The sequence below is a fragment of the Primulina tabacum genome, chromosome 2 (genome assembly GCF_025594145.1).
Source record: "Primulina tabacum isolate GXHZ01 chromosome 2, ASM2559414v2, whole genome shotgun sequence".
NCBI lineage: Eukaryota > Viridiplantae > Streptophyta > Magnoliopsida > Lamiales > Gesneriaceae > Primulina > Primulina tabacum.
Genome location: NC_134551.1, coordinates 11,826,019 through 11,852,709, shown reverse-complemented (window position 1 = coordinate 11,852,709; position 26,691 = coordinate 11,826,019). Strand labels below are relative to the sequence as shown.

Here is a 26,691-nt window from a genome sequence, read left to right as displayed (position 1 = left end):
AGGAAGTAAATTTTAAAATAAAAATAAGCATCCCTTCTGAAAGCACGAACACTTCTATAATCAGCAAGTCAGCCAACCAAGTACCAAACTAACTCCTATTAACCCTATTAGTATAGTATCGGCCTCAAAGTATATTTTAGCGTAAATAAGATAAAATCACGGTATTTAGTTTTTTTGATGATACAAAAGATATAATATAGCGCATTAATTAAAATATAATATATTAGTCGAATAATTTTTGGGTATAAAATTTGAATTAAAAACGAGTAGTGTAGTGAGGAATATAATAAAATATTTTTATTTATGAAAAATATTTATTATTTATTAAAAATACGATATATGTTTGGTTGATTTAATGTTTAGAGTTTTCTTTACGAAGAAAAATAAAAAAAAGTTGCCATATTTTCTTACAATATAGAAATATAATAATCTCCAATTATTGAAATTAGACGACAAACTAATGTGATATACCGATAGTCCAATACTTAATTACGGGATCAATTGTGAAATTATTATGTTTTTTTTAGTTATAATTACTTTAAAGCTTGTAATAAAAATAAAAATAATTTTTTATGGAAGGATAAAATTAAGATAATAATTGGTTTTAGGTGTATTTACCAACTCCTTAGACTAAAGAATTCTTGGTGTGAAATAAAATCTATAGGGATCGGAGTATCAAATCGAAGGATATTGAATCCCCAACAAGTCCATCCAAACATTCCTTAAGATTTAAAACATTTAAAATAAAATAAAAATTTGAGTATCGGTGTACATCAAAGGGGAGCCAAAGTCTCAACCAGCTGGAACACATGGTTCCGATCAAACTGAAGCCTACAATACCTACCAAATCCTTGCATTTTCAAGTCGAGTACGAGCCCAAATTCACCATCACAGAGCCTATATAACACAATCTTATGATGAAAATGAAGCAAGACAATTGAATCTTCTTCATTTTCTCCTCTAACAATACCCAAAACATTAACTTCTGTACCATTCATCTCCGGAAAAACAGCTGAAATCGGACTCAGATTAGCGCGAAATGTCTGAACCCAATAAGAATTATCCTCCGACAACTCAAATACCAAGACGGATTTTGTCTAAACTTGTAAATACAAAGAAACACAATGAATGTGTCCATTGGATTCAAGTACGTAGTTCTTGTGACTTTCCCCCGTTTTTCTTCGGGGAAACCTGATTGTTGGAAGGTCTGCTACAGATCTCTTTTCAAGATCCTAGAAATGAGATCTTGCGCGAGGCTTGATGCAGTAAATCTTATTGTTCAAGTATATCCCATTACATAATTGAGTGTTGGGTAAATCTGAGAATGGGGGGCCCAAGCTGGACCATGCATGATCTTTGGAATCATAAACTTCGATGATGTATTGCAAGAGTGAATCTTTCTTAACTTTCACACAAACAACCTTATAATTTGATGATTTTAGAGGATCGAAATCCAGACAGAGTCCTGAAATGAGTTCTTTCTTCTTGTTCTCGAAAACCAATTTTCTAATATTTTTACTTGTGGGATTGCAGACGTAGTACTTCTTCCATCCTAAGGGAGAATTTCTGCACTCCAGCAATAACAACCCATTACAAGATTGCAATATCCTCGGATAGGAAAACCCGATACGGAAGTGGCGGAAGGTTTTATCCATGTGATTGAGGTAAAAAAACGCCGGTAAGTTCGCCCGAAGGATGAACGAAGGCTGCATATGAGCACGGAAGCTGTAACGGCCCGAAAATTTTAAGGTCCACGTAAACCTCATGCATGCAATTATTAAATTCTCTTGTATTTTGATTAAATGTTTTAATTGTATTAATTAATTATGTTGTGCATAATTGCATGTTTAAAATATATTTTTCTACATTGTTGCATTAAAATGTAATTTTTAAGGATATTCGAGTTGTGATCGAGGGACGGGGACCGAGGGCTGAAAATGTAAAATGTTTTTATTAAATAATTATTTTTAATTATTTAAAATATGGTTGTTGATTTTTAGTATTTTTGAAAATAAGGAGTTATGAGGTGAATTTATACGCCGGGACATAAATTTTATCGGTGTTAGTTTTTCAACTAAATTATGAGCTTTTTGGCAACCCGGAAATAAATTCACATATTTAATTAAACAAAAACCTTGTTGATATTTTATTAAATACTAATTAAAACTATTGAGCTTAATTTAGTGGTTTAATAGGCCTAAAAGCCTTGATGTTAATTAATTAGTATTTAAAGTATTAAGTAAACAAAAACCCTACACTTTGAAAGAAAAACTCACGCCTCCCTCTCCCATTATTCTGTAATTCTCTCCAACTCTCCTTTTACTCAAACTCACGGCACACACAAAATTATAACAAGGAAAGCTTCAAAACTTGTCAAGAAAATTCAAGCCAAGGTTTGCGTCCCGTTCTTCGTCGTCAACGTTTATTCGAGCGTATATTACGCAAAGGCACGCCATACATATCCTTTTCTCGTCTATCACATCATATTATTGTTTAAATTATATTTGAATGAAAAGCATGAGGTTTTTATGAATATTTTCGAAATATTGCATGTAAATGAGGTAAACTTGTGAATTGTTGTTCCAAAAACGTGAATATTATGTTGATTAGGGGCTGCCATGATTAGGATAGGTGGAGAGATGTTTTTACATGTTTTATTGAGTCCTTAATCCCCCTAAAACGCTGTAAACAAGAGTAGAGGAAAACCGGAAACCGTAGGGAATAAGAAAAGGAAAACCATAGGCTGTAGGACTTGTGCAAATTCATGAGGCTCGATCATTATGCATGGGGGTTTGGGGTTCGACCAGGTCTCGAGGGGGGCTCGTGTTGGACGTGGGTCAGGGTCAGGAAGGGTCCTAGCATGGCTAGGACCCCTGGAGCGCAGCCTTGGAGGAGTCCCATGCAGCAGGGACTCGCGCGGCAGTAGGGATGACAGCAGCCAAGGGGTGGCTCGCTGCTGGGGCTTGGGTCAGTTAGGTGGTTCATCAGGGTCCTAGAATGATGGGAAGGGGTCGGGCTAGGGGCTTTTGTGATGGTCTCGCTGGTGGCTCGAAGAAAGGAGGGAAATCGTGAGGGAGGCAACAAAACGCGCGAGGCTGCTGGCTGTTCAGGTGGTTCGTGCGAAGGGTCCAGGGGCTGGGTTGGTCTGGACGTGGTCCAGGGAGGGTTAGGGTGTGCTGGGCTCGGTAGTGGCTCAGCTGGTAGAGTCCTAGGATAACTAGGAGTCCTAGAGCAACTATGAAACTCACACACACATGTACAGATTTTAAGTCAAGTTTCAGGAAGGTTTTGAGCGGGCCAGGGGTTGTTTTTCGGGCTGGGCTTGGTAAATAAGGTCCCTAGGTGAGTTGGCTAGGTGTTGGCTCAAGGTGGCTCGGGCGTGGCTCGAGTAAACTAAGAGATGGCTCGGTGCGTTCGGTAGGGTGTCAAAACAAAAATTAAAAGGCTAAAAATGAAATTATGGGTCCATGGAGTGGCTCATGACTTGGAAGGGTAGAATAAATATTAAAAATGCTACGTTTAAAATTTGGGGTCAAAATAACGAGTTTTGGATTTAATTGGGATTTAATCGACGCACGGAACGCTAATTAACGAGTTAATTAAAACGTCTAGTTTTATGCTTTATAAAATTATGAAAAATTAGGGTTAAGCTTAAATAATTATTAGAAGTCTAAGTTTTTAATTTGAAAATTTTATATTAAGGTTTGGTTTAATTCGTGATTAAAACGCGGTAATACGTCTTATTTAAAGATTAATTTAAAAGCTCTCGATTTAAGCCAAATAAAAATATGGAAAAATTCATGTAAGCTTAAATAATTATTTGGGACATGTTAGAGTCAATGAATTCAAGAAAAAGTCAAAAACAAAGAATTTTACGTCCAGGGGTAAAACAGTCTTTTTACACCTAAAAATTAGTAAACGTCATGGCAGTGTTCTGAATGCTGTTTTATGTGCTAATATGATTATTTTCTATAGTTATGGATGTTTATGGAATTTTTTATGTTAAAATGATATTTTAAATGTTTATGAGATTTTATATGTTAAAATGATATTTTAAATGTTTAGGGAATTTTATATGTTTGTGATTTAATATGTCAAAATGTTATTTTAAATATTTTGAGGTTAAAATGTCATTTAAAATGTTTATGAAATGTTCATGATTAAATTATGATTTTTAAGTGTCCATGGGATTTTTATGATTTAAGGAAGACATTTAAAAGACATGTTGCATGTTTTGTTTCAAAAACAAAATGTTATATTATGCATGATTTTTATAAAGTGATGAGAATGTTAAATGTTTAAGGAAGTGAAGTAATTGTGACTAATTCGTTAATGTTGGAGATGTCGTGAGGGTGACGGTTCCAGTGGGAGCCCGACGATCGTGTTTCCATTATTACGAATATGAGGTTATGAGGTTTGAGGTAAGAATGTGAATATCGTGAGGGGAGAAGGCCCCAGAGGGAGCCCATTTATGGGAGAAGGCCCAAGAGGGAGCCCCGACAATCGTATTTCTATTCGAATCATGATAGGCCAAGGCTCAGTTGACCGGTGAGAGTGTTGCTGATGTCCCCGCCGCCCAGTACTGTGGTTTCATGTAGATGGATCCATCGATTTTTCATGTTCATGTCATGTCAGAAAAGTCACAATTAATGATCTGAATTCAACAAAAAGGAAGAGGAAAAATGTTTATGATCATGAAAAATGTTTTATGTCATGTCATGTTGAGGGAAAAAAAAGGAAAATGTTAAGGTTTATGTGATGCATGTCATGAAAATATTTATGCTTTCACTGTTATATGTTGACTATATTACGTATTGCTTGCTATAAAGATGATGGTGTGTTGAGTCTTTAGACTCACTAGGTGTGATGGATGCAGGTAAGTTTGAGGGAGGTATTGACAGGTGATTTGACTGGACTGAAGGTGCACATAATCCGAGGACCAGCGCTTCTATTTTTCCGCATGTACGATTATGACTTATGATTTATGCTAAAGATTTTAAGACTATTTATTTATGCTTTGAGAGATTTTTGAGAGGTTTAGTATGGGCTACACTTTTCAAATTTATTGGTTTTTTAGGTTAGGTAAAACATGCAACGATTTCATTTTTATGACTATTTCACTTGATTTTTAAAATGCTAGTTGGATGATGTTTTATTTTAAAGGGGATATTTTTTTTTCATGAGGTTTATGTGTATGGCCGAAAATTGAGCGCTTATAGAAATTTTTTTTTTTAGTACTTTTAAAGAAAATAAAATGGGCAGACGTTTCAGAAGCGGAGGGTTTGGAGATAAGAGAACCGCTCGTCGGAGATGAGAGATCTCCAGTGTTTGCTCACCAATTGGAATATGATCAAGGGTCTTGCTGGGAGGAACAATAAAATTAATGTCAGTAAATCGTCGATCTTGCCGATTATTTCCGCCGAATCAGACGACGACGAGGACCTTTTGGCATCCATGAAACCTAAAATAGTTGAAATGCGTGTGTTATATATAATGGTAAATGGAAAAATCTTTTTTGAAAAAGAAACGGAGCAAATTGAAATTATGACAAAAAAAACTTTTTTTTTAACCTAAAATTGATTTTCTTTAATAATTTAGTGCTTTTAGAAATAGGCAAACTTGAGTTTTTTTTTTTTAAAAGAAAATTTGTACTATTTGTTGAGGATTTTATATCTAATTTTTAAGACATAGAGTTTTAGAACAAACATTTTTTTTTGGATATGTATTATAAGATGTTATTCGTACAATTATTATTTTTTAGGATTTTGATGGATTTGATTTAATTAATCTCCACAAAACTTAAGGAATTTCCCAAATTAAATTTGTATAACCTAATTTTAATTTTTTGTTTATTTTTCAAATATTACAAAAACATTAAATTTTTATTGCTTAAATTAAATTTTTAGTTTAATTTCCAACTTTTACAACGAGTTTCAAAATATTAATACATACGTCCGTACTTTCTTTAATACTTCAGGAAATTTAGTTCATAGTCAATTAAAACTATTTTTATATTTTTAAAAATATATAAATAGTTTTTCTAAAAGCTAATTTTATCAAAATTTAGTAACTTTATTTCAAACTAATTTTAACTTTTATCAAATACAAAAGTAAATTCAGAATCCATAGATTTAGAAAATCCAAATCCAAATCGACTTTAACTGTGAAATTGATTAACTTAGGAAGTAAATTTTAAAATAAAAATAAGCATCCCTTCTGAAAGCACTAACACTTCTATAATCAGCAAGTTAGCCAACCAAGTACCAAACTAACTTCCATTAATCCTATTAATTTAGTATCGGCCTCAAAGTATATTTTAGCTTAAATCAGAAAAAATCACGGTAATTAGTTATTTTGATGATACATAAAATATAATATAGTGCATTAATTAAAAGATAATATATTAGTCGAATAATTTTTGTATAATATTTGAATTAAAAAAGAAGACTGTAGTGAGGAATATAATAAAATATTTTTATTTATGAAAAATATATTTTTTTTGAACCCATGAAAAATATTTATTAAAAATCTGATAAATGTTTGGTTGATTTAATGTTTAGAGTTTTCTTTACGAAGAAAAATAAAAAAAGTTGCCATATTTTCTTACAATGTAGAAATATAATAATCTCCATTAATTATTGAAATTGGACGACAAACTAACGTGGTATACCAATAGTCTAATACTTAATTACGGGATCAATTGTGAAATTATTATGTTTTTTAGTTATAAATACTTTAGAGCTTTTTAGTTATAAATACTTTAGAGCTTGTAATAAAAATAAAAATAATTTTTTTATGGAAGGATAAAATTAAGATAATAATTGGTTTTAGGTGTATTCTCCAACTCCTTAGACTAAAGAATTCTTGGTGTGAAATAAAATGTATAGGAGTATCAAATCGAAGGATATTGAATCCCCTCCAAGTCCATCCAAACAAGATTAAAAACATTTAAAATAAAATAAAGATTTGAGTCTCGGTGGACATCAAAGGGGAGCCAATGTAACGTCAAAAAAGTAAACCCACGTAAACCAAATGCATGCAAATTATTTGAATTGTTTTATTTAATTGATTTTAAATGCTTGCATGATATTTATTAAATGATTAAATGTATGATTGCATGATTAAATTATTATATGACATGATTTCATGAAATTGAAGGATTTTATCCGAATATTCGATATAGGCAGGGGAAAGAGATCGGAGACGACCAAGACTATAATAAATATTTTTCACTAAATATTTTCAAGGCTTCTAAATATGATTAAAAATGATTTAATTTTTCTAAAAATGTTGAAGTTCGAATTGTTTTACGAGATGAACTCGATTTTACCAGGGAAGCCGGTTTTGGGCAAACAATGGATTTTTAAAATATCAAATGCATTATTTTTGAGAAGTGGTTTTTATAAACTTTTATTATTTAATTAAATAAGAGTTATTGAGCTCAATTTAACTAAATTGAGGAGGCTCAATTGCTCATATACTTGGAGGCCCAAAACCAAAGCCCATTAGCATGCCATTTAAATTTATAAAAAGGACTCCTAGGTGTTTCAAAACACCATAATTCAGCCTTGCAACTGAAAAAACACACAACACTCACCATATTTTTGAAAAAAGGAGAAGGAAGAAAACCTAGGATTCTTCGTCATCCGGTCGTCCATCTTCGCACCCTCGCCAACGATTGAGTATTCGAGCGTTTTAAATGCCAAAGAACGTTTTCTAAACTTTTTGAAGCATCATTCAAATCATATTATGCATGATTTAATTGTTTTTGCATGAAAAATATTTACGTATGATGGTTTAAACGTTTTGTCAAATATTTCCAAAAGTTTCAACGTTTTTACGTATATATAATCGTATTATGATTTCCAACGAGTACGCTGCCAAACTTAGGATGAAATATGATTGGAACATCAATAATTAAAGGAAAACACATGCTGGAATTGATCTTGGTAAGGGACAAAGCACCTAGGGTTTCCTAGCAATACCTTTGGGAAAGTGGCTCAGCTTGGGCTGGTGTGGCTCGTGGCTCGGCTGGGGTTGGGTTGGGTGGTCGTGCTGGTCGTGGCCATGGGTTGGGAAGAGTCCTAGCCCAGTGGCTGGGGAAGAGTCCTCATGGACTAGGACTCCCCCCATGCAAGCACAAGCGAAGCTACGGGCAAGTGCTCACTGCTTTGTGAGGGCTGATCTAGGTCATCTAGGAGGTGGCTCAGGGTGTTCTAGGGAGGGTTAGGAAGGTTCGGACTCGAGGGTGGCTCGAGCATAGAGTCCTAGTCGAAGTAGGAATTTCTTATGCGCTGATGGGGCTGTGCGCGCAGCTTGTTCTGATTGTATGGCTTCGTTCTTTGTTTCAGGGGCTTGATTGGGTCTGGGCGTGGTCCAGGGTCTGTGAGGGTCAGGTGGGCTCGGTGGTGGCTTGCGTAGGAGAGTCCTAGAGTCACTAAGAGTCCTAGGCATGAGGATGCTTCAAGAGCGCAGCCAAGGGTCTAGGTCCAGGATGATTTGCGCGAGTTAGGGGCTAGATCTATGGGTCAGGGCTGGTCCGTAAGGTGCCTAGGTAGGTTGGCTAGAGTTTGGCTGGGGGTGGCTTGATCGTGGCTCGGTGGAATCGAGAGATGGCTCGGTGGTCTTGATAATGGGTCAAAAACGAGAATTAAAGAACAAAGTCTTGAACCATGGGTCCACGGGCTGGTTCATGGCTCACAAGGGTAGTTTAGGTAATAAAAAGTCAATGTTTAAACTTTGGGATCAAAATATTAAGTTTTGAATTTATTCGGGATTTAAACGCCTCACGAATAATTAATTAAAGAATTAAACGAAAAGCCTCGAATTAAGCTGAATAAAATTATGGAAAATTAGATTTAAGCTTAAATAATTATTTGGGATAAGCCCATATCATTAAAAGTAAGAAAAAGTTAAACGATCATTTTACACTAGGGAAGTACGTAAAATTGTTCCAGGGAAGGTTAGGAAGGTTCGGACTTGAGGGTGGCTCGAGCATAGAGTCCTAGGCGAAGTAGGAAACTCTTATGCGCTGATGGGCCTGTGCGCGCAGCTTGTTCTGATTGCAGGGATTCGTGCTTGGGTTCAGGGGCTTGGGCTGGGCTTGGTTGGATCTGGGCTTAGTCCAGGGTCGGTGAGGGTCAGGTGGGCTCGGTGGTGGCTCGAGTAGGAGAGTCCTAGAGTCACTAGGAGTCCTAGGCGTGAGGATGCTTCATGAGCGCAGCCAAGGGTCTAGGTCCAGAATGATTTGCGCGAGTTAAGGGCTAGTTCTATGGGTCAAGGCTGGTCAGTAGGGTGCCTAGGTGGGTTGGCTAGGGTCTGGCTCGACCGTGGCTCGATGGAATCGAGAGATGGCTCGGTAGTCTTGATAATGGGTCAAAAACGAGAATTAAATAACAAAGTCTTGAACTATGGGTCCACGGGGGTGGTTCATGGCTCACAAGGGTAGTTTAGGTAATAAGAATTCTATGATTAAAATTTGGGATCAAAATATTAATTTTTGAATTTATTCGGGATTTAAACGCCTCACGAATTGTTGATTAAAAAATTAAATGAAAAACCTCAAAATAAGCTGAATAAAATTATGGAAAATTAGATTTAAGCTTAAATAATTATTTGAGATAAGTCCATATCATTTAAAGTAAGAAAAAGTTAAAATCGAGAAATTTTATGTCTAGGGGCAAAACAGTCATTTACACTAGGGAAGTATGTAAAAGCTTGGCAGCGTCCCGAAAGATCATAACGCATGTTAAATTATTTTAAATGATGATTTTGATGAAAATATGATATTTTATGATTTACGGTAAAGCTGTTCAATTTTTACCGTTAAAATGCTATTTTTGAAAAGTTATTATATTTGATGCTTTTATGCTGAAAATGATTTTAAATGATTTAATTATGTTTAAAAGCTATTTTAAATAAAAGTATGATTTTTAACGCATGTGATTGTATATGTATTATTTGTTATTCGTGTTTAAAACGTGCTGAGTCATTAAACTCACTAGGTTAGAATGATGCATGATTTGATGATTTGAGGAGGCGCCGACGCTTGAGTGGATCGAGTGCGACAGTACACTCTCGATGTATACTTATTTTCCGCATTAGCTTGATGGAAAAGAGATTTAAAATATTATTGTTAATGATTTTATTAGAGATTTTTATGCTTTAATTTTATGTTAGTTGATCTTTTTAAAGATCGACGTAGAGTTTTTGGATAGTTGATGTTTTAGGGATATTTTTATACATTTGAGATTCAAATGTTAAATTATTATGATTTATGAAAATGTTAAGTTATTTTATATGTAGTATTTTCGAGTATATGGTTTTCTTTTTTAAAAAAAGTCGAGGTCGTTTCAGCCAAAGTCTCAACCAGCTGGAACACATGATTCCGACCAAACTGAAGCCTACAATATCTACCAAATCCTTGCATTTTCAAGTCGAATACGAGCACAAATTCACCGTCCCAGAGCCTATACAACACAATCTTATGCTGAAAATGAAGCAAGACAACTTAATCTTATTCCTTTTCTCTTCTAACAATACCCAAAGCATTAACTTCTGCACCATTCATCTCCGGAAAAACAACTGAAATCGGACTCAGATCTGCGCGAAATGTCTGAACCCAACAAGAATTATCCTCTAACAACTCACATACCAAGACGGATTTTGTCTTAACTTGTAAATACAAAGAAACACAATGAATGTGTCCATTGGATTCAAGTACGTAGTTCTTGTGAATTTCCCACGTTTTCCTTCGGGGAAACCTGATTGTTGAAAGGTCTGCTACAGATCCTTTTTAAAGATCCAAGAAAAGAGATCTTGCATGAGGCTTGATCCAGTAAATCTCGTTGTTCAAGTATATCCCATTGCAGAATTCAGTGTTGGGTAAATATGAAAATGGGGGGCCCAAGCTGGACCATGCATGATCTTTGGAATCATAAACTTCGATGATGTATTCCAAGAGTGAATCTTCCTTAACTTTCACTCAAACAGCCTTATAATTTGGTGATTTCAGAGGATCGAAAGCCAGACAGAGTCCTGAAATCAGTTCTTTCTTCTTGTTCTCGAAAACCAATTTTCTAATATTTTTACTTGTGGGATTGCAGACGTAGTACTTCTTCCATCCGAAGGGAGAATTTCAGCCTCCTGCAATAACAACCCATTACAAGATTGCAATATCCTGGGATAGGAAAACCCAATACGGAAGTGGCGAAAGGTTTTATCCATGTGATTTAAGTAAAAAAACGCCGGTAAGTTCGCCCGAAGGATGAACGAAGGCTGCCTATGGGCACGAAAGCAGAGGGTGTGGAGATAAGAGAATCGCTCGTCGGAGATGAGAGATTTCCAATGTTTGCTCACCAATTGGAATCTGATCAAGGGTCTTGCTAGGAGGAACAGGAAAATTAATGTTAGTAAATCGTCGATCCTGTCGACTATCTCCGCCGAATCAGACAACGACGAGGGCCTTTTGGCATCCATGAAACCTAAAGTAGTTGAAATGCGCGTGTTATATATAATGTTAAAGAGACAAATCTTTTTTGAAAAAGCAACGGGGCAAATTGAAATTATGACCAAAAAAACTAAAATTGATTTTCTTTTATAATCTAGTGCTTTTAGAAATAGGCAAACTTGAGTTTTTTTTTAAAAGAAAATCTGTGCTATTTGTTGAGGATTTTATATCTAATTTTTTAAAACATAAGAGTTTTAGAAAAAAGGATAATTTTTTTTTGGATTTGTACTATAAGATGTTATTCGTACAATTATTATTTTTTTGAATTTTGATGGATTTGATTTAATTAATCTCCTCAAAACTTAAGGAATTTCCCAAATTAAATTTGTATAACCTAATTTTAATTTTTAGTTTATTTTTCAAATTTTACAAAAAAATTAAATATTTATTGCTTAAATTAAATTTTTAGTCTAGTTTCCAAATTTTACAACGGGTTTTCAAATATTAATACATACCTAGGTACTTTGTTTAATACTTTGAGAAATTTAATTCATAGTCAATTAAAACTATTTTTATATTTTTTAAAATATTTAAATTATTTTTCTAAAAGCTTATTTTATCAAAATAACTTTATTTCGAACTAATTTAAATTTTTATCAAATACAAAAGTAAATTCCAAATCCGTAGATTTAGAAAATCCAAATCCAAATCGACTTTAACTATGAAATTGATTAACTTAGAAAGTAATATTTTAAATTAAAAATAATCATCCCCTCTGAAAGCACGAATACTTTTATAATCAGCAAGCCAGATAGCCAAGTACAAAACTATTTCCTATTAACCCTATTAATATAGTATCGGCCTCAAAGTATATTTTAGCTTAAATCAGAAAAAATCACAATATCTTGTTATTTTGATGATACATAAGATATAATATAGTGCATTAATTTAAAAGATAATATATTAGTAGAATAATTTTTGGGTAACTATAAAAATTGAATTAAAAACAAGTATTATATTGAGGAATATAATAAAATATATTTATTTATGAAAAATATATATTAAAAATATGATATATCTTTGGTTGATTTAAGGTTTAGAGTTTTCTTCAGAAAGAAAAATAAAAAAAGTTGCCATATTTTCTTACAATGTAGAAATATAATAATCTCCAATTATTAAATTCCAATTATTAAATTGTACGACAAACTAACGTTAAATACCAATAGTCCAATACTTAATTACGAGATCAATTGTGAAATTATTATATTTTTTAGTTATAAATACTTTAGAGCTTGTAATAAAAATAAAAATAATTATTCAAGGAAGGACAAAATTAAAATAATAATTGGTTTTAGGTGTATTTTCTAACTAGTTAGACTAAAGAAATCTTGGTGTGAAATAAAATGTATAGGGATATGGGTATCAAATCGAAGGATATTGAATCCCCTCCAAGTCCAACATGCCTTAAGATTTAAAACATTTAAAATAAAAAAAAATTTGAGTCTCCGTGGACATCGAACGAGAGCCAAAGTCTCAACCAGCTGAAACACATGGTTCCAATCAAATTGAAGCCTACAATCTCTACCGAATCCTTGCATTTTCAAGTCGAACACAAGCCCAAATTCACCGTCCTAGATCCTATACAACAAAATATTATGATGAAAATGAAGCAAGACTACGAAATCTTCTTCTTTTTCTCCTCTAACAATGCCAAAAACATTAACTTCTGCACCATTCATCTCTGGAGAAACAGCTGAAATCGGGCTCAGATCAGCGCGAAATGTCTGAACCCAACAAGAATTTTCCTCTGACAACTCAAATACCAACATGAACTTCTTCTTAACTTGTAAATACAAAGAAACACAATGAATGTGTCCATTGGATTCAAGTACGTAGTTCTTGTGACTTCCTCTGTTTTCCTCCGGGGAAACCTGATTTGTAAGGTCCAAAATTTGATAACGTAATCCAACTGCGTGCAAATCTATTAAAAATAGAAAATGACTAATTAAATGATTTTAATTGCATAAATGTAATATATGAGGTGCATGGCTCATGAGGGTCCTAGCATCGAGCCATGGTGGTCCACGTAAGGCTGGAGGGGATAGGAAGGCGCACGGTTAGGACACAACCTAGCTGTGGCCGCAGATTGTAGGGACATCCATGCACGTCCTCGTGTATGGCTCACCAGGGCTGGTTTAGGCAGGTCTGGTGGGGTTGGCCAGGGACTAGGAACAAAGGGATTAATGTTTGGGTCAAGTTAGGGTTTCGAACCTAGGGCTAGGGAAGTGTAGCAACTGTCTAGGAATCTTTAAGGGTTCTGAATGGCATGATTTGTGTTGCCTAGGGTATGATTAGGTGTTATTAAGCCTTGGTTCAAGTTTGGTAAAGTTCGTTTAAGTTTTGAGTTAATACAAGTCAAAATTGGGACGTACGTCTAGGTTTAAAAATAAATTGAGAAATTAGTCGAGAAGCTTAAGTTACGTCTAATAAAATATTCATAGGTGTATTTTAAGGTAATATGTTTAAGTTTGGAATGATTTGGGTCGACGTTTTAAGGTATAAGGATAAATTGGGAAAGTTAGAGTTCAAGGGCAAACTGGTCATTTTACACCTGAAAAATGTTAGACGTCTTGGCAGTGCCCTGAATGCTGTAATAAATGTTAAAACGCTTATTTCAAATATGTTATGTAATTTTATGATAAAATGTTAATGCTAAAAGACAGTTTGCATGCTTTGTTTAAAAGAAAATTGATTTATATGTGCATGAATTTTTATAAGTGATATAAATATGAAAATTTGAAGGAGGTGAATTGGTTGTGACTAATAAGATGATATGATGATACGATGATATGTAAAGTCAAGACTCAGATGACGGGTGAGAGTGTCGCTGATGTCCCCGCCGCCCGGCACCGTGGTAATACGTAGATGGATCCTTCGATCTTCAGCTAATACGAAAGTCACAATTGAGGATATGGATTCAATAAAAAGAGAAACGCATACATATATGATAAAAAGAAATAAGATATGATATGTTGAAAGGAAAATGTTAAAGTTTATGTTCATGAAAAGCTATTTTAAGTAAAAGTATTTTCACTATTGCTTGTGAATGTATATGTATTACTTGTTATCATGATTAAAGTTTGTTGAATCAATAGACTCACTAGGTGTGATCGATAAAGGTGAGCATGAGATTGACGTTAATGGAGGTCTTGATGGTTGATCTTGCTGAACTGAAGGTGAACACAACCCGAGGACCGTCGCTAGTTTTCCGCAAATAAAACTAAGTTAATGATTTATGATTACTTGAAGATTTTTATTACTTATGATGCTTTTGAGAGGATGATAAAGTTAAGTTTATTTTTGAAATAATGTTAGTTTAAGTTGGTTGACGTTTACGATTTCATGATTTGAATTACTTTCTTTTGAATTTTTAAATAATAGTTGATTGATTTATTTTAAATGGTGCAAAAGTACTTTAGAAAAATATATATATGTATGGGGTTTTTCGGCCGAATATAGAAAAGAAAAAAAAATTCTAGTACATTTAAAAGAAAAACGAGTAGTGGACGTTTCATGTGGGGACCCGGACGCTAATTCATTTCTTAATCATCTTTGGAAATAATTGGATCAATTAAATAAATTGGGTCTAAATTTTTTTTTTTAAATGCGGAACATGTATTAATTAAATGAGCAACACATGATAATCCATCTAATATAAACATCGAAATAAAAGTACAAGTCTGGTACCATTACATTAAAATCAAACTAGGGTTCAACTGCTAAATATCAAGTGCTGAAACCTATTCTACTTCTGGATCCGAATCTCCACGCTAAAGTATAATCTCTCATTCTCGTCTTGACCCTGATCCTGTCCCACCTGTTTTCATGCACACATACAAACACAACAACAGCCGGATAACTCCGGTGAGAAATACATTCCGATCATGGTGGTAGTACGTTCTTAATTACGGACTTTGGTCATCTCTATATCGAATCTCCGCGATAGAAGTCACTCAACTTCTAGGCAACCTCGATATGACCAAACGTCCGGTGTCTTGGCACCTCTGCCAAAGACTTGACAGCTCCGCCAAATATCAGGCACATCAGCCCAAAGACTAGGCACATCCGCCCATGACTCCTCACATAACATATGCTTAACTATAAATCAATAGAATAAGCATATCAATCTCAAACATTGCAACATATCGAGGCAATGACAATTAAGTATGTGATTTTCGGAAACTCAAGTTAAATCAAACTCGAGTTGTGCAATCTCGAATCAACATTGATTTATACCTTTCTCTTCTCAGTCTGACGAAGTCGAAGTCTCGAATTCAAATATGTCCATACTCAATCTGGTAATGACAATATCGAGGAGTATAATATCAATACACTACACAAATCAATACTGGATATAATCAGAACTCAATCTAATTCTGTTTCAACGGCATAACTGCACAATCCCAATATACTCAGCAATACAAATCAACATACATCAATTCCCACAACTCATAATCGATAATAATACAAATATGATATTACATCTCAATCAATTTCATTCTGAAAATCATAATAATTCCATACAGTATCCATTTCTTCAATTCGGTTTCGATCATACGATGTCTAATATCACAAGAACACCATATATGAATCATGTATGATTCCTTCAATATCATATTTTCGAATTATAACAAAACGTAGTAAAAATTACATCCAGTTGTAGCTCTTGTCAAGATAAACACGGTACTGAAGTCAGATTGAAAATCAGACGGCTGGATTTTGCAGAAATTGCAAATCTATGATTCAAAGAACTTGACCAATTCTCTAGAGCTCTTCCGTTCTTTTCCTTCTGAATTCTAAGGAATGAAGTTTGTTATATATATATATATATAAATATATATATATATATCATGCATGTGTAGGCTAGGTGGCTCTTTCTATGTGCAGCACGTCTCGCGCATATGCGCGACCCTCCTCGGTGCATATGCGCGACCCTCCTCGGTGCATATGCGCGAGACATTCTGTCTCGACGCGTAACATCATGGCAGCTCGCGCATATGCGCGCCCTCGCTTGTCGCATATGCGCGCCCTCGCTTGTCGCATATGCGCGGGGTTCTTTGCAATTCTCTGCCATACTCACGCATATGCGCCGGTCCTTGTCGCGCATATGCGCAAGGTTCTCTGCCTACCTCGCGCATATGCGCCAGGCTGGGTCGCGCATATGCGCGAGGTGCTCAGTCCTCGCACATAACATTCCTTCTCTGGTCTTCCCCGGTCCGATCATTTTCCATCTATAGTCACATCAATTATCAACAAATAATTTCATATTATAATAACAAAATTCTCGAGCATTACATTTCTCCCCCCTAAGATCCGATTTCGTCCTCGAGATCACAGGCAATCAAATCATATCAGAAAGAAATGTATAACAAAAGCTAAACAAAAAAATCACATCAGTGAAATAACTCTGGGAATTTCTGTCTCATATCTGATTCAGTCTTCCAGGTAGCTTCTTTGATGCCATGACGACTCCACTGAACTCTCACAAGCATAATAGTCTTCGTTTTGAGTTGTTTTTCCTTACGATCGAGAATCTGGATCGGTTTCTCGAATTAACTCAAAGTCTCATCTAGTCCTGCCTCATCTGGCTGAAGAATATGTGAAGCATCGGAAATATACTTCCCTTTCTTGCCAAATTTGACAACGCCTCTGAACGAAGGAATCCTCAAGAATACTCTATCTCCTGCCTCAAATATCAACGGTCTACGAAGAACATTGGCATATTTGGCCTGTCTATCTTGAGCCGTCTTCATTCTCTTCTGAATCAGCTTCACTTTCTCTGTCATATCTCTAATCATTTCAGGTCCAATCTCAGGTACCTCAGAGGTATCATCTCAATAAAGAGGGGATCTGCACTTTTTACCGTACAACGCTTCAAATGGTACTATTTCTATACTCGTTTGATAGCTGTTGTTGTACGAAAACTCACAAAGCGGCGATGAATCTTGCCAATTAGTGCCAAAATCTAGCACTACAGCTCTAAGCATATCCTCCTGTGTCTGGATAGTCTGCTCTGACTGTCCGTCGGTCTGTGGATGATATGCGGTACTCAGATGTAACTTCGTACCTAGAGCCTGCTGTAAACTCTCCCAAAAGTGCGAAGTAAACCGAGGATCATGGTCTGAAACAAGCGACTCCATAACATAAATTTCTGCCATCTGGTCATGTCTGTACGTCATCTTGTACGAAATAAAACATGCGGATTTGGTCAATCTGTCAATCCCGACTTCAAATCGCATCACAAACTCGGGAGGATCTCGGTAGCTTTGTTACAAATTCCATGAAAATGTGATCCCATTTCCATTCAGGAATGGATAAACTCTATAACAGTCCTTCCTGGTTTCTTTCTTTCTGCTTTTACCTGTTGGCAATTCAGACACTTGGATACAAATTCAGCAATATCAGCTTTCATCTGTTTCCACCAAAACTGTCTTTTCAAATCATTGTACATTTTCCTGTTATCAGGACGAATACTAAATCGACTGCTATGCGCTTCTGACAATATCTGTAGTTTTAAATCTGAACATCTGGCACAACACGACGATTATTCACATAAAACACAGTCACAAACCTGATACTCGGATCAATGCCCTATTCTGACTATCGATATCGAGTTCTGAACGTTCTGATCAACTTTCTGAGCCGCTTTAATTCTCAAAATCAGCTCTGGTTCGGCATGCACAATATAAATTCTCCACGGTCTACTATCTGTTTCAAACACGAATTCAGAACAACAACAATATTCAATCAGATTCGAAACATTAATCATCGATACTGATCTGCTAAACTCATAAAACTGTGAATTCTGACACTAATGTCGGTCTTGGCTAACTGATCACGTCTTCAACTTATTCAGATCAACCGCTATACCATCTTCGGATATACTGCGCCCCAAACGTACACTCTGTCTCAGCCAAAACTCACATTTTGACAGTTTTTCATGCAATTTCTCTGTTCTCGAAGTACTCAACACAATTCTCGAATGTTCGGCATAATCAGTCATACTTTTCAAATATATCAGAATGTCATCGATAGAATAATCATAAAATCATCAAAGTACTTCTAAAATACACGCTTCATTAACATCTAAACATAACTGAAGTACCCCAAGGAAAAACACTTGGTCTAATGTAACCCTTGGCCGGTAAATATTCAGACTGCTCTTTCAACTCTTTCAATTCAATCAGTACCATCCTGCCCAGTATTTTAAAGTTAGGAACTGTACCTGGTACGCATTCAATGCTGAAGTCTATTTCTTGAATCGGAGGTAAAACCGGAATCTCATCTGGGAAGACATCAGCAAACTCACAGACCATTCGCAAATCAGCCAATGATGGGCTCGATTTTCAGTATGTCAACTGAATACATAAGGAATCCCTCTGTTCCTTTCTGTAATAATCGAGTCATAGACATAGCAGATATCAAAGGAATTCTAAATCTAGAATCCTTACTGTAAAATTTTCATTCTTCACCCATCTCAGGTCTGAATTTCACGATCTTATGAAAACGATTAACGGTAGCTCTGTACTTGGTCAGCATATCAATACCGATAATACAATCAAAATCAGATAACCCAAGTACAATACAATATAACTCAATCTCATGCCCGTCATACTGTAGCATACAATATCTAACAGACGTCATTGATACAAAACCTCTCCTCAAAGGTGAAGAGATAAATACTACAGCAGATAAGGATTCAACAGGCAAAGCATATATCAATGCAATTAGTTCATAAATAATCGTATGGAATGCATTAGTATCTATCAATACATATGCAGGATAACCACATCGGAAACAATTACCTGTAATTACATCGTCAGGTGCGTCCTGGGCCTGAACCTCGGTCAAGGACAACACTCTGGCCTACTGTCTAGGAGGTTGGCTAACTGTCTGCCTTCCTCCTAGCCTTTGCTGTGACTGAGTAGAGGGTGGCTGAAAAGAGTGAACAACAGATGATTGTCTATCAGGCTGTGCCACAGATCCAGATGATTCTACTCCCTGGGATCCCTGGGAACCTCTCTGTGGACAAAATCTTGCAAAGTGTCCTGACTGTTTGCAGATGCGGCAACTACCAAACACACCTTGGCATTGCTCGGTGGGATGTCTTCCTCCACAAGTTCTGCAATAAACCCATGTATAACTCTGGCTAGAACCACTGGAGCTAGATGAACTACTCCCTAACTTCTTAAACTGTTTCCTTCGAGCTTTCAGAAAATCTTTCTTTCCACCACTACTACTGCCGCTATCAAATCTAGACGGTGATTGCAAGAATTGAGCTGGAGGTTGTTGCTGTTTCTGTGGTTGAGCAACATACGACATTCCTCGCTGTTGGATCAAACTTGCCTCAGCTCCCTTTGCTCTATTCAAGGCATCAGTAAAATTATGGGGTCGCTCCACATTTACCAATGTAAATATCTCAGGATTCAATCCATTGATGAACTGATCAGCTACAGCTTCATCATTCCCAGCCATGTGAGGAGTAAAACGTAGCAAGGTAGAGAATTTTGCTACATATTCTTCAATATTCAGCTAGCCCTGTTTCAAGTTGGCAAACTCCATACTTTTGTCCTTTCGGTACGATACTGGGAAAAACCTTTGATAGAATTCAGCTTTGAAGATTTTCCACGTAATCACTGTACCACGCTGTTCTAAGGCCTCCTTGGTTGCGAGCCACCAACTCTTCGCGACCTCGTGTAACTGGTGCCCAATCAGTTTAACTCTGCGTTCATCTGGGTAATCAAGTGAATCAAACAACATCTCTATATCATCTAGCCAACTCTCACAATCAACACACGTCTCGGTACCCTTCAAAATCGACGGTTGACATGATTGAAACCTCTTCAACATTGTTTCCATCGGAGTTGCGGACATATCCATTGGATTAGTCAAGATACTACTCGGTTCTGGGATTCTTCGAAGAGGTATATCTGATTACCAAAAGGATTAGTAACCAAATACAACAAACCTGTTTCACTCCTCTTCTGATCATCTTACTGCTGATCAAGAATCGGTTCTGATTCATTCTGAAATAATACATATTTCCAATGAAATCAGATAATCAGGTAAACATGTATTAAAGCAGTAAATCATGCTAGCACATAGAAGCAAGAAAGAAAACTCAATCTACCTCGCTCACTAGCTTCTATCTCAATCTAAGGAACCTAATGCTCTGATACCACCTGTTGTGGGGACCCGGACGCTAATTCATTTCTTAATCATCTTTGGAAATAATTGGATCAATTAAATAAATTGGGTCTAAATTTTTTTCTTAAAATGCGGAACATGTATTAATTAAATGAGCAACACATGATAATCCATCTAATATAAACATCGAAATAAAAGTACAAGTCTGGTACCATTACATTAAAATCAAACTATGGTTCAACCACTAAATATCAAGTGCTGAAACCTATTCTACTTCTGGGTCAGAATCTCCACGCTAAAGTATAATCTCTCATCCTCGTCTTGACCCTGATCCTGTCCCACCTGTTGTCATGCACACATACAAACACAACAACAGCCGGATAACTCCGGTGAGACATACATTCCAATTATAAATCATGTATACATGCAATCATATAAACAGATATAAAAGCATAAAACAAATATCAATAACAGGTATCAAATCTTAAAGACCTGAATCGATATAAAACTGTAAATCAAACTCTGACTCATAATCTCTGACTCGACTCTTTCCTAATCTAAGGATCCTGATATGAATAAGAACGAAACAATCTCCCACCTACTCTCCCGATCGTGGTGACGGTACGTTCTTATTTACGGACTTTGGTCCTCTCTATATTGAATCTCCGCGATAGAAGTCACTCCACTTCTAGGCAACCTCGATATGACCAAACGTCCGGTGTCTTGGCACCTCTGCCAAAGACTTGGCATCTCCGCCAAAATCAGGCACATCAGCCCAAAGACTATGCACATCCGCCTATGACTCCTCACATAACATATGCTTAACTATAGGGATGTAAATGAACCAAACCATTTGTGATCTATTCAAAGCTCGCTTCGATAAAAGCTCGTTTGAGCTCGTTTAATGAGGCTCGTTAAGATAAACAAATCAAACTCAAGTTTTACACTATTCGGCTCGTTAGCTCGTGAATATGTTCGTTGGTAAATTCATGAGTAATCTTTTAGATGAAAAAATAATAGTTTTGATATTTGATTTATTGATTTTGCATATTATTTATGAAATATATAGAAAAATCTATTAAATTTATTTATTATAATAAATTTAGAAATTTTAATAAGAATAATATATTTTTCTTTAAATATATATTTTATTTTTAATTAATTTAATGAAAATTTAAATGTATAATTCATATTTATTAAGCTTGTTTAGGCTCGATAAAGGCTTGAATAAGCTTATCAGCCATACATATATTCGTTAAATAAAGTTTGAGCTCGGCTCGATTACAAACGAGCCAAGATCAAACATTCAAGAGTTCGGCTCGGCTCGACTCGATTACATCCCTACTTAACTATAAATCAATAGAATAAGCATATCAATCTCAAACATTGCAACATATCGAGGCAATGACAATTAAGTATGTGATTTTGGGAAACTCAAGTTAAATCAAGCTCGAGTTGTGCAATCCCGGATCAACATTGATTTATAACTTTCTCTTCTCGGTCTGACGAAGTCGAAGTTTCAAATTCAAATCTGTCCATACTCAATCTGGTAATGACAATATCGAGGAGTACAATATCAATACACTACTGAAATCAATACTGGATATAATCAAAACTCAATCTAATTCTGTTTCAACGGCATAACTGCACAATTCCACTATACCCAGCAATACAAATCAACATACATCAATTCCCTACAACTCATAATCGATAATAATACAAATCTGATATTACATCTCAATCAATTTCATTCTGAAAATCATAATAATTCCATACAGTATCTGTTCTTCAATTCGGTTTCGATTATACGATGTCTAATATCACAAGAACACCATATATGAATCATGTCTGATTCCTTCAATATCATATTTTCGAATTATAACAAAACGCAGTAAAAATTACGTCCAGTTGTAGCTCTTGTCGAGATAAACACGGTACTGAAGTCGGATTGAAAATCTGACGGCTGGATTTTGCAGAAATTGCAAATCTATGATTCAAAGAACTTGACCAATTATCTGGAGCTCTTCCGTTCTTTTCCTTCTAAAATATTATCCTTTGATTTTGAAATGTTATCCTTTGATTTTGAAATGTTAGTTGATTGTTTATTTTAAAATGGTACAAGGTATTTTCAAAGTATTTATATATATGTAAGAGGAAAAAAGAATTTCTAGCAAATTTTAAGCCAAACGAATAAGCAGACGTTTCAGTCCAAGCATTTAATTTTCAAAAATTTGGGAAAATAATGATAAAAATTCGTTAAGCTTCAACACGAATAGATTTGACGGTGTATTCGTCGCATGAAGTATATTGATTCAAGGTGTAGCTACTTACGCATTGCTGGATACGGGAGCTACACACTCATTCATATCCGAGACATCGTCAAACGACTAAATATTATACCCCAGGATATGGGATTGGGCTTCAAAGTTTCTAATACTTCTTGTGATCAAATGGTCGCTTCGAGCATTGTGAAGAATATGGAGCTTCTTTTGCAAAAAGATGTTGTTCGGGCAGATTTTATCGTACTCCTAATGCCTAAATTCGACATCATACTTGGTACGGATTGGCTATCATTGAATGGAGTTTTGAAAGATTTTTGGCAGAAGTCAGTGTCTACTCGACCACCGAGCGGGAAATCTTTTATCTTTGAGGCAACGAGAAACAAGCAAATACCGCACATCATCTCCTGCATCAGTACGAGGAAACTTACTAAGAGAGGCTGTCAAGCTTTTCTAGCATGTGTTACTACAGCACATGTTCGTTTCAGTTAAAAGCTAGATGATGTTGAGGTCGTCAGAGACTTTCCTAGTGTCTTTCCTGAAGACGTTTCTGGCATTCCATAGGACCTAGAAATGGAATTTGCTATCGAGTTGATGCCGGACACTGTGCCAATTTCTAAGGCAACCTATCATCTAACACCCGCTGAAATGAAAGAGCTAAAGGATCAAATTCAAGAATTGTTGGACAAGGATTTTATTCGCCCTAGTTGTTCTCCGTGGAGCACATCGATATTATTTCTTTAGAAAAAGGATGGCAGTATGCGAATCTGTATTGATTATCGAGAGCTGAATAGAGTCACCATTAAGAATAAGTATCCCTTACCTTGAATTGAAGACTTATTTGATCAATTGCAAGGAGCGTCGATATTCTCGAAGATAGATCTTCATTCGGGATACCATCAGCTGAATGTGAAAGAGTCTGATGTTCATAAGACGGCTTTTAGGACTCGATATGGGCACTACGAGTTTATGGTCATTCCATTTGGGTTGACCAATGCGCCAACGATCTTCATGGATCTCATGAATCGCGTATTTCAGTCATATCTGGATCAATTTATCATAGTCTTAATTGATGAAATTCTGATTTATTCGAAGAGCCGAGAGGAGCATAGTCAGCACTTGAGAACGACTCTACAAAATGTTGCAAGATCGAAAGTTATTCGCTAAGTTCAGAAAGTGAGAGTTTTGGCTCGAGATATTGGCGTTCTTAGGCCACATCATTTCTAGAGAAGGATTTGAGGTTGATCCAAGCACATTCGATTCAGTTAAAGAGTAGCCAGTACCAAAGAGCGTAACCGAGATCCGTAGTTTCTTGGGTCTAGCTGGCTACTACCGAAAATTGACTCAAGGATTCTCATCTATTGCGGTACCCTTGACCTCTTTGACGAAGAATAATTCAAAATTTATTTGGGGATCCGAATGCCAATAGAGTTTTGAGAAGTTGAAGCGAGCTTTGACTTCAGCGCCAATTCTGTCGATGCCATCGGGGCATGGAGAGTATGTTCTTTATATGGACACTTAGAAACTTGGTTTTGGTGCAGTGTTGATGCAAAATGACCGAGTTATAGCCTATGTGTCTAGACAGTTGAAGGTTCATGAGAATAATTAACCGACTCATGACCTCGAGCTTGCAGCGGTAGTATTTGCATTGAAGATTTGGAGACAATAATTATATGGGGAGAAGTGCAAGATTTTCACCGACCATAAAAGCTTGAAGTACTTCTTCATCCAAAAAGAGTTGAACATGAGGCAACAAAGATGGCTAGAGTTGGTAAAGGACTACGATTGCGTTATTAGCTACCATCCGAGCAAAGCCAATGTAGTGGCGGATGCATTGAGCACAAAGACAACAATTATTACTCAATTATCACTTCAGAGGCCACTGAAGTCCAAGATTCAGCAATTCGAGCTCGCAGTTTATGCTAGGGCTGAGGCCCCCAATCTTGCTACTGTTACAGTTCAGTCGACTCTGAGGGATAGAATTCGAGAAGGTCAATATTCTGATGATCAATTACAAAAATGGAGTTGAGAGATGAAGCTAAGGGTCGGAAGCTGTATTTTGAGAAGGATGACATAGTTCGATATCGAGATCGAATAAGGGTTCCTAGTGGCGATTCACTACGAGAGGTAGTTATGATGGAAGCTCACAATACGCCGTACTCCATTCATCCTAGAAGTACCAAGATGTACAAGGATCTGCAGTTGTTGTATTGGTGGTCGGGCATGAAGTGAGACATTTTACGTTTTGTGTCCGAGTGTTTGACATAACAGCAAGTTAAGGCTGAGCATCAGAGGCCAGCCGGGAAGTTTAAGTCACTTCCTATTCCCGAGTGAAGATGAGAAAATATTACTATAGATTTTGTTGTGGGACTACTGATGACTATCAAGGGATACAATGCCATATGGGTGATAGTCGATCGTCTTACAAAATTAGTTCATTTTCTACCTATCAAGATGACATTCACCATGACGCAGTATGCATAGATGTATATTCGAGAGATAGTTCGACTGCATGGGATTCCGGTGTATCGTTTCTGACCGAGATCCGAGGTTCACATCAACTTTCTGGAAGAGTCTACACGCAGCGATGGGGACGAAGTTGTTATTCAGTACAAAATTCCATCCTCAAACCGATGGTCAGTCTGTAAAGGTGATTCAAATCTTGAGGATCTACTTCGAGCTTGTGTGATTGATTTTCAAGGAAGTTGGGAACCGAAATTACCTCTAGTGGAGTTCACCTATAACAATAGCTATCAATCATCTATAGGAATGTCTCCTTATGAGGCACTATATGGAAGGAAGTGTAGATCACCCATATATTGGGATGAGGTTGGTGAAAAAGGAGAATTTGGTCTGGACTTGATCAGGCAAACAACGGAGCAAGTAGTCAAAATCTGAGATAGGATGAAGACTGCACTAAGTCAAGAGCTACGCCGACAAGCGACGAAGAGAGCTAGAGTTTGCCGTAGGCGACCACGTATTTGTGAAAAAAGCAACTATGATGGGCACTATGACATTTGGTAAGAAAGGCAAGCTCTGTCCAAGGTTCATAGGACTATTTGAGATTTTGGAGAGGATTGGAGCACTAGCCTATATAGTGACATTTCCACCAATGCTAGCCGGAGTACACAATGTGTAGGACCGAGTGCTTACCGCTTTACTAAAAGCTATAGCTAGTGGTAATGTTGCAACTCAAATCTTTTAAACCGCAAAGAAGCTCATGCACCATGGTTCGATCGCTCTACCAAGCAGGGACAATTATTACACCCAACAATCTCCCTCCCAATAATCGCACTCATTGCAATCAATGGGAATCGAACTCATGAACTCGGCTCTGATACCAATTGAAGGAACGAATGTGCTAGTGCCTTTGAAGGCATTTCGAAAATTATATTCTCCATGAGCTGCAATAGCTCGTGTTCTAAGAATGTTAACACCGATGAATAAAATCGAGTTTGGTTTAAAACCAAGCGGAAGAAACTCGAAGTAATCCTTCGTGAAGAAGACTGTTATATTAGAAAATATTTTAACTCATGTAAACTGAATAACTGAAAAATAGTAGATTAGTTTTTGCATTCATCAGTTCAGTTATGGTGACAACTGAACTAACGGATACTCTAACTGATCCAAACTATTTGAAAACAGCATTTAATGAGTTAAATACACAAGATGTGCTTATGGATGTTCGGAGACTTCAACTGCTCCTACGTCACCCCTTCTACCTCCACGGGCAGGTTCCAGTAGAAGACTTTGATT

The 26,691-nt window shown here is 36.2% G+C and overlaps 1 protein-coding gene across 1 annotated transcript in view; it reads right to left on the bottom strand.

Annotated features, from left to right (window-relative positions):
* LOC142537511 (uncharacterized) overlaps window positions 1-26,691 on the bottom strand; it is a 49,282-nt gene that overhangs the window by 1,539 nt on the left and 21,052 nt on the right. The window contains exons 2-3 of the mRNA XM_075643022.1: window positions 1,422-1,566; window positions 845-1,097 (exon numbers count right to left, since the gene is read on the bottom strand). Of these exons, the coding sequence (XP_075499137.1) occupies window positions 845-1,097; window positions 1,422-1,566 (398 nt within the window). The remainder of the gene's footprint in view (window positions 1-844; window positions 1,098-1,421; window positions 1,567-26,691) is intronic.